Raw genomic sequence first — 8,899 nt, 5'->3', positions numbered from 1 at the left:
CGCCACTAGGCTCGAACAATCGCCAACAGAGGGCGCCATATTTCACTGGTGTTCCTGTCATGCTGCACCATACAGTTTATATTCAAGGAGTGGTGAGGCCGAAAACTAGTTATTTTACGATGGTCCTATGTAAGGTCTTAAACATAGCAATATATTTTTTGAAAAAAAACGGATTAAGATCCTAGGGTTTTGCTTCTGCAAGAGACCCAAGACTTGACCCTTGACACTACATAACCTCCCCCTCCCACCCATCTTACGCCCTTATTATTTGTATGTCCTGGCACTTAAAATAGCATGCATCGTGTAGCATCTTATCCTACCCATCTTTGTTGTATATGGGGAATGGGTTAACCTAACAAATGTTAGTGCTGGCACTTACCAGTAGTTCTATGAACATCTTTACTGTACCCACAGATATATTGTTCTTCCTCTTTCTGACAAATGTACTTATTGCAAGTCCCTTTGGATAAAAGCATCTGGTCATTGCCCTGAATTTAAATGTAAATGTTTTGCCCGACAGTCTGGGCAGAGGTGAACAAGCATGAAAGAAGAGAGCAGAGCTAGTGGATACAAGCTGTGAACCAATGGGTATAAAGCACTGCATGTGCAGACAGGTTTTCGTTTCCAAATAAATAAGCCCACCACTCACAAAAACCAAGACAATCTGTTCCCTGTACATTGGAGATAAACCTCCTTTTTTATTAACAACCATGAGAAAGTTGAATTGATGACATGGTTCAGAGTCAAAAAGGTATGTGATGAGCAAACCCAGAAGAACCAAAGAGCACCCAGTGGAACAGAAAGGCCGATAGTGAGCGGGTCTTCCCCCCCAGAGGGAATGAGGGTGAAGATGAGAGGGCGAGTATGGGGGGGGAGTGGTTGTGCAGACGGAACCGATTGGCTCGGCAAAGGACCCGCCCAGCGGAGACCATGGTTGGGTATTTAGAAGTCGGGTCCCTGCTTCTTCAGCGTCTTGTAGTCCATGTTCACAGCGTAGAACTGGAAGGGGATGGGAATAAATGGTGCAAGGTAAATAGACTGCATTTATACAGCGCTTTTCTAACCAGTGGTCACTCAAAAGTGCCTAACATTCACCCATTCACACACCGAAGGCGGTGTCAACCACGCAGGGCGACCGAAAGCTCCTCAGAAGAAGTGAGGGTGAGGTGTCTTCGCTCAGGGACACCTTGATACTCAGGAGGAGCCGGGATCAAACTAGCAACCAGTTACCAGCCAACCCGCTCTACCACCTGAGCCACATGCCGAATTGAAGGCAGATGGTGTAGTGATAAGATAATGAGGAAGGAAATTAACGCTGGGGCTAACTAACAATATGCACAGGTAGCTCTAGGGCAGACGTTGGGGGAATAGCGTGTGAAACGGTCCCTTGTGAATCTCTTGCTCTCTATAAGATCACACATAGCCAACAAGACACTATGAACATTGGACCAACACCCGCTGCTAGGGGGTGAAAGCCTGGCCAGAGAACATCGGGAGAAGACCAAGTGGTAGGGCTGGGCCATTAATCGAATTTCGATCTCGATTTTAGCGCAAGTTTTTTCATTTTATGTTTTATAGAAAGGGCAGAACAGCTGGATACATATCTGTATATTATTTTAGCATTATTATTTTTAATTCATGTCATTCAACAGACCCATAACTAGGATTTGATTATATTTGAATAACTTCCTTGGGATTTGGCTTTAATAAAAATTAAAAAAAATTATGGACTACTTTGAAAGTGTGTAATTCAACACTGGTGAAATATCCCCAGCCATGTACACTATAGGTGACCTGGTAACGATTTGAATGTGATTTGAGGAGTCCCATGCGCCAGTGAGATGAATCTCACAGCTCCGAACCAGCAACATGATTGGTCAAAACATAAATCGGAATTGTGCAAAACTTTCAAGACATTTCAGTCAACACCGGGTCACTGGGAGATGGATTGGGGGGGGGGGGGTCAGCGGAACTAACCTTCTGCTGATTAGTTGGGTCCATTTTGGTCCATGGCTCAGGGTTGTTCTTGCGATCCCAGCTGTAGAGGGAGATGCAGTCAATACGAGTCACGCCCGCGGTGTCAGTGCATCGTTTGGAGCCATCAGTCTGTCCTGGTGTTAATGTGTTCGGCGTCCCATGCATTAAGTATTGACGCCATCTTTCCCTGAAATCAGCCTTCTCTGCATTATGAATCGTGGTGGGGGTTGGATGATTGGTGCAGGAGTGAGGGGTTGAATAATGGGTGCAGAAGTGAGGGGTTGGATCATTGGTGTAGGAGTGAGGGGTTGGATAATTGGAGTAGGAGTGAGGGGTTGGATAATTGGAGTAGGAGTGAGAGGTTTGATGATTGGAGTGGGAGTTTGATGATTTAAGTAAGAGAGAGAGGTTGGATGATTGGAGTAGGAGTTTGATGATTTAAGTAGGAGAGAGAGGTTGGATGATTGGTGTAGGAGTGAGAGGTTTGATGATTGGTGTAGGATTGAGGGGTTGGATGATTGGAGTAGGAGTTTGATGATTTAAGTAGGAGACTCATTATAATTGGCCGACTCATTAATTCCCTCACTCTCCACCTCAAGCTGGTGTGTGGTGAGCGTTCTGGCGCAGATTGGCTGCCGTGCATCACCCAAGTGGGTGCTACATACTGGTGGTGGTTTGTGAGGTCCCCCCTTCACTGTAAAAGCGTCTTTGAGTGTCTAGAAAAGCGCTATATAAATTCAATCCATTATCATCATTATGATTGGTGTAGGAGAGAGAGGTCAGCAGGCCTACCTGACATGGGGGCCCATGCCAAGACGAGCCAGGTACATCATGGACATGACAGCGCCTCCACCGATGAAAAAGAAGAGGGGGATAAGCTGTGGGAAAGGATATAAAGTGCATGAGAACGATTAATAACAGTTATTAAAATCAGTCACAAGGTGCCAACCATTAAACCTAGCCCACTAAAGTACAAGAAAACCAAGTCCCTGAATAATCAAGGAAGAAACTTCCGAGATGCGACGCTGAGTGGGTGATCTCTCGGACATAACAGGCAAAACTGTTTAAAGTGATATTTATTTGTTAAAAGTTTACATTTATACAACCACCCAAATACACGTTATACAATAACGTCCGTAAGAGAATTAAATAGAAGGTTCTCGTAGGTTGACGTCACCCTTGTCCTCGTCTCACCTCTCTCGTCCTTCAGTGTCAGATACAACCATGTGCCTTGCGCATTTAAAATTGAACTTTAAAAATGAAAAAAGTCGACATCTGTTTGTTTACACGAAATAATACAAACGTGGGAAAAATGTGAGACTTGTGTCAGGGTCGGCACATAGCCTGTCAGTTAGCATCCCGGTGGCTAACCAGCGGCTACTGCGGTCAATCCCTGAACACATAGCGTACAGGGCTACATGCTCCCTCTGCCATTTAGGAGTTTCTGACACATCCAATTGAACGATTCGACACTTTAATTCATAAAAATAATCCGAGATGCAATTGTAGAAATCCTTAAGTGAACGAGTCAAGTTTTGACCTCTAGCTAGCCAGGTAGCCTCGACGCTAGCGTCGGGCGCGGTTTTAAAGCCTCCCTAGCGAGGGTCGTTTGTCAAATAAAGACTTCATATTAGTCTACATTCATTAAAGGTATTTTACTTGCAAACTATACTCACCGCCGGATGGCTCCTAAGCTGCTTGCTGACTGTGGCCAACATGTTTGCTGTCCTTGTTACCTCTCCCAATATGTACAATAACACGATTTGCACCTGTAATGGCTGGTCTATGTACCACTACGGCAGAGGGGCAGGGTCAAAAGGAAAAGCGCGAAACGTAAAAAAAATCTATTCAAGTCATTGGTGTCCCTAGTGGTTAAAAAAATCCAACCAGGTTGACACATGTAACCAGCACTGAAGGTGCAAATGTGTACGTGTGCTCTATAGGGGTTCAGAAATAATTGATGGTGTCCCCTATTAATAATTCCGTTATCTGAAAATATTTTCATAATTTAATTGTTAAAACCTATCAGAATTGTAACAACGAGAATCCTCAAACAATTTATATAATGGAATTGCATAGCATTTACGCCTATACAATCGGCTCCAACGCCCTGAAAATAGGCCGACTATTATTGGGTCTCATAGTAGCTGTCAAATCTCGACATGAAAGCAGGCGTCACTGTTTGACATGAATAAATACAGTACAATCCACTGAAGAAAACAATTGCAATGGCTGGATTAAAATAAGAAAATTTCCCTTTTATGATTGTTTTTTTTTTCACATGAAATGTCAAACTAATTCAACATCAACAATGCACATGACACAAAAGGGTACATTCAATGATGGCCTTTATAAATTGCAATCTACTTTCAACTTCAAATATGTTATATCGATTTTCAGGGACTTTTTATTGGTGAAAACTCCTTCAATGTTTTTCAGAAGCTCTTTCTGTCAATGTGAACGTTAAGAAAGATGAATAAATGTAAACCAGGTATTGTCTAAATCAAAAATTCACCAGGTAAACGTGTTGGCTGATGTTTCCTTTGCAGTGTTTTAAACAGCATCCATTCATCCTGAAGGAAACACTGGGAGGCAACATCAACAAGGACCCCATTTTCTGTTCCATCTTGGTTCTCCCCCAGTTCTTAGTGTTCTACTCTGCATGATTCCATGAGATTGTGAGAATTGTAGACACCACTGGGCTTATCCTCGTACAAGTTTCTTTTCACATATTGCAAGTACAGACACAGCATAGGGCGGAGTTGAAATATATATTTCTTCATTACAATTAGGTTGCACATAAAACCTGTCAAGAGCCGGTTAGAGGAACATAGAGGAAATAGATGATTCCTTACAGAAAAATAATGAACCATTTGGTGCTGGATGTGTGATTCTGGCTACTAAGGTCCATTTGTCCTGAAATGTTGCCTTCCAAGTTCTGCAGATGCTCTTCAGTGCGTTGGCTTTCTCGGGGTCTTGCCAAACTTTGAATCCAAGCCAAGACCTTGAAAATGAAGCAAGATGTGGTTAGGAGGTTATAAAGGAGACCATGCATGCAAGTGCTTGTTATTTGTTCCTATAAACATCATTACTGTACCAACAGCGATATATTGTTTTTTCTTTCTTCTGACAACTGAACAATTGCAGGTCTCTTTGGATAGAAGCTTCTGCTAAATGACCTGAATGTAAATCTAAATGCACGGCACCTTAGGAATTCTGGATTGAGCTATGTACGTGTGAAATAAAAAAAAGGTATACATATATATATATATATAAAAAATGTTTTTACAAGGAATCGTTCACCATCTACAAATAAAATGACATCAAAGTAGGCAAGTAACATGCTCTGGATGAATCCCTAAGGTTCAGCTAAACCAGACGGTGTGAGCCTCTCGGCACCGCGGTCATAACGCCTGTACGCCGCGAGTCTCCTCACCAAGGAACACCAGCAGCGTGCCCACCCACTGCATGGACGTGATGACGTTGCCGAACAGCAGCACGGAGCCCAGGATGGTGAAGAACTTGCGGGTGGTGGTGATGATGGAGCAGGTGAGCGGGCCGAAGCTCACCACCGTCATGAAGATGAAGGTCTGTTGTGGAGGAACGGAAAACACAAATGAAGAAATTAGGTGGAGGAAAACAAGACTGTTATCTCAGGAAGTCTGCGTCTTCATCATAGACCATTGTTTACAGATTATACATTAGCATGTGTGAATGGATTTACCTGGCCCAACGCGCTGGTCAATCCAAACAGGAGAATGTTGTAGAAGATGCTGGAGTGACGTTCGGTGAAACTCAGGAACTCCCAAATCTCCCCGGTCCACAACACCACTGCAAGTAGTAGAGCGAGCGAGCGAGTGAGTATCATATCATCAGCTTCAATCAGAAGTGGCAAATTTAAACCTCACAATAAGAACCGCCACTACACCCACCCCCCCCCCCCTCATCACAAATGCTGCTCTACAATGCAGGCTTTTACTGAGGATTTCTACACCATTATCACCGTGTGTTCCTAAATCTGATCGGTGCAGGTATAGGGCACAGTGGGGATACAACCAAACAACGCAGAAGAAAACCCTCGTTGGATACCAAACACAGCAGGAGTAGACCCACCTAGTCCCAGCACCAACGTGGACCACAGGTTGATGTTGAGCATCATGTGGTAGGCACTGGTCTGGAAGCGAGTCCTCATGTGATCCTGAAACACGCCGGTCAGCCCGTCCATGGTCAGGGAGAGCAGCTTCAGCAGAAACAAAAAAGCACAGCAGACAGTGACAAGAGCGCTAAGGCTGCACATTTAACGATGCGCCGATAAGTGCCGACGGTGCGGAAGGAAAGGAACACGGCTCGCTAACCAACCACATGCAAAGGTAGCGCTAGGGCAGACGTAGGGGGAACAGCATGTGAAACGGTCCCTCGTGAATCTCTTGCTCTCTATAAGATCACACATAGCCAACTAGGCACCCTACCTCTCCACGTGAGCCGACGGTAAGATAAAAAACGGAAGACAACGGAAATGTAGGTCAATAAAGTCTGGGGTCACACCCACCAGCAGGATCTCGCCGAACCCAAAGAGGTGCTCGTCCGTGGAAGCGCCCCCTTTGTTGGGCTTGTAGAGGAACAACGCCACGCCGCTGACAATCAGAAGCACACACAGGTACTTGGCCATGGGATACCTCTTCCTTAGTATCGTCACGCCCAGGATCATCACTGAAGGGAGACACGGTCGGAAATGACAGATTTGAAGGGAAAAGGGGAATTTTTATCGATGTCTCTTTCCCAATGGCCTCTGTGTCAGGGAACCTTGAGGGAGGGGTGTGTGTGTGTGTGTGTGTGTGTGTGTGTGTGTGTGTGTGTGTGTGTGTGTGTGTGTGTGTGTGTGTGTGTGTGTGTGTGTGTGTGTGTGTGTGTGTGTGTGTGTGTGTGTGTGTGTGTCCAGGTAGATAACGAATCTGCGAAGAAACGTCCTGATGCTAACGAAGGAAAGGACACAGTGACGTAATCCAGCACGTTGGCACATGCATCGGTGCCATGTGAAATAACAAGGACACAAATTTGAAGTTATGAAACCAAGTTATTGCTTTATGACTCAGAATTTAAATTAAAGAGACTGAGAGCGAGACAGAGAGAGGGAAAGAGAGAACGAGAGCGAAAGGATGAGAGAGACACTTACCAGGTATAGGCTTGCAGGACTTCCCCAACACCTGTTTGAAATCACATATTGTATTAGCAAAGACTACAACGAGTCCTGGCCAGCTACATTGGATCCCCACGCCGTGTCTATTTGAAGGACAAACACACCTGTGTAGGGTAGTTGACATACTGCAGAGCGGAGTTACTGGAAACCATGGCTCCCAGATAAGAGAGTGAGCAAAGGCCATAGAGCCAGCTCTTAGTGTGGTCTGCCCGGGAGCCCTCGAAAAACTGGATCACTGACGCAGAGAAGACATAAAAAAAATACAAATAAAACAAGACCCAATCAAATAATAAATATATATTTAATTGTATAGTGTTAAGAGTTGTAGTAGTCACATTAAAGCACACTTTAGTGGTGGGGAAGCCTTTTGAGACTTTTAAGTATACGTTTAAGTATACTTACAGATCCGGGCAAAAATAGCGTTGATGATGCACTGAATGAAGACCAGTGTCTGTGCAAATCGAAAGCTCTCCTTCTTCTCCCCGTGTCCATATTCCCCTCGAGTGCTGCATCAAAAGAATAACTCAATTCCGTTAACAATGAGTCGGTTGAACACAGGTAGCTGTTGGGTAGCAGCGTTTGAGGTAAGTATTAAAGAAAAGGACGAACACACAGTTGTGTAATAATTTAACACACAAAGAGACCGTTGCTTGGATAGGACTGCAAAGCAGTGTTGTAACCCGAAACGGCCGCGGTCCATCTAGGGACTGAGGCATGAGCATGCCATCTGAGTCTTAACATTTAGACACCTTTCACGATTACACATTATTCAATATAGACACCTTACATGCAGAATGTTTTCAAGAAATCGTGTATTGTAAATACAGTCAGTGCGTCCAACCATACAACCCGGTGCAGAATCAGTTTTATTAATGCTACATACTGATACTGATAATGAAATGTACCAACATATGGCAGGGAGCTTATCAATACTCACATAGTCTCTTGTAGTATACCATAATAGAAATAACAGACGAAGACCCCGAGGAAGCACACGATGAACCGTAAGCGCTCATTCTGCAGCACTGCCGAGGTACCGGACTTGTCTCCCTTCCCTGCAGCCATGCTGTCACTCAGTCCGGGTATAGACACCGATACCGTCCCGCTGCCTGCGCCCCTCGGCACCGCGTCCCGCTCCACTATAGCCGATGTCACGAACACGGATATCCCCCGGTTTACCACCGACACACAATGACAATCTGGTAGGAGTCAGCACCTCAGACAGCCACTCACTCCCGTTTTCATCAATCCCGATCACTATACCCCAAATCGTACCACAGGGTTTATTGCGTTGCATATAAACTATTAAGGCATTATGAATCAAATACCATTTTTTCGGACCAACATTTGGATAAGAGTTCCGTCTAAGCAGCTCTACGTCATCGTTGTGAACCCCGACATCACGTGGGATCGCTTGTGTTTTTATTGAAGGAAATGCGAAGAAAGGGCGTCAAAGCTGGAATGGGGAAGGACCCCGAGACGGCGAGGAGCCCGCACTGAGGGCCTGGCCCGAGTGACAGTTAAAACCGGAGACTGGGTCTATATTTTATTATATACAATAGTTACACTTACACATCCCTTGTTCTCTAGACAAACTGGACGGAAAGGTGTTGGTAATTGGGATTAAATAATGTTGTGCTTTAGTTATATGAAACGGCAGTGTAAAGGCTACTATAAGCTCGTTTGATGGCCCCACGTTAGAACGTTGCGTGGGCTCAAAATGTG

General features: G+C 44.7%; 2 protein-coding genes across 2 annotated transcripts; both read right to left on the bottom strand.

The window, feature by feature from the left end:
• Positions 1 to 667: 667 nt before the first annotated feature.
• Positions 668 to 3,940, bottom strand: ndufa4a (NDUFA4 mitochondrial complex associated a). Its single transcript, XM_030349045.1, has 4 exons — positions 3,654 to 3,940; positions 2,770 to 2,855; positions 1,978 to 2,038; positions 668 to 999 (listed from the first exon to the last, which is right to left on the bottom strand). Exons 1-4 carry the CDS (start codon positions 3,693 to 3,695, stop codon positions 943 to 945), a joined length of 246 nt encoding a protein of 81 aa, XP_030204905.1. The 5' UTR covers positions 3,696 to 3,940; the 3' UTR covers positions 668 to 942.
• Positions 3,941 to 4,214: 274 nt separating this feature from the next.
• On the bottom strand, positions 4,215 to 8,608 carry slc35b1 (solute carrier family 35 member B1). Its single transcript, XM_030348821.1, has 9 exons — positions 8,112 to 8,608; positions 7,577 to 7,680; positions 7,279 to 7,409; positions 7,151 to 7,181; positions 6,527 to 6,687; positions 6,091 to 6,217; positions 5,702 to 5,808; positions 5,414 to 5,567; positions 4,215 to 4,981 (listed from the first exon to the last, which is right to left on the bottom strand). Exons 1-9 carry the CDS (start codon positions 8,237 to 8,239, stop codon positions 4,929 to 4,931), a joined length of 996 nt encoding a protein of 331 aa, XP_030204681.1. The 5' UTR covers positions 8,240 to 8,608; the 3' UTR covers positions 4,215 to 4,928.
• Between the last annotated feature and the right edge of the window lie 291 nt (positions 8,609 to 8,899).

Source organism: Gadus morhua, chromosome 2 (assembly GCF_902167405.1).
Source record: "Gadus morhua chromosome 2, gadMor3.0, whole genome shotgun sequence".
NCBI classification, from domain to species: domain Eukaryota; kingdom Metazoa; phylum Chordata; class Actinopteri; order Gadiformes; family Gadidae; genus Gadus; species Gadus morhua.
Note: the sequence above shows the minus strand (reverse complement) of the source record. Positions and strands in the feature narration are given on the sequence as shown.

Coding starts and splice junctions, on each gene's coding strand:
- ndufa4a (XM_030349045.1), bottom strand. CDS start 3,695: ATGTTGGCCACAGTCAGCAAGCAGCTTAGGAGCCATCCGGCG. Junction 2,039..2,769: donor GGCATGGGCCCCCATGTCAG/GTAGGCCTGCTG, acceptor CTCCCTCTACAG/CTGGGATCGCAAGAACAACC. Junction 1,000..1,977: donor ACCCAACTAATCAGCAGAAG/GTTAGTTCCGCT, acceptor ATCCCCTTCCAG/TTCTACGCTGTGAACATGGA.
- slc35b1 (XM_030348821.1), bottom strand. CDS start 8,239: ATGGCTGCAGGGAAGGGAGACAAGTCCGGTACCTCGGCAGTGCTGCAG. Junction 7,681..8,111: donor GGTATACTACAAGAGACTAT/GTGAGTATTGAT, acceptor CTTTTGATGCAG/CACTCGAGGGGAATATGGAC. Junction 6,218..6,526: donor GGTTCGGCGAGATCCTGCTG/GTGGGTGTGACC, acceptor TTTCTGCTGAAG/CTGCTCTCCCTGACCATGGA.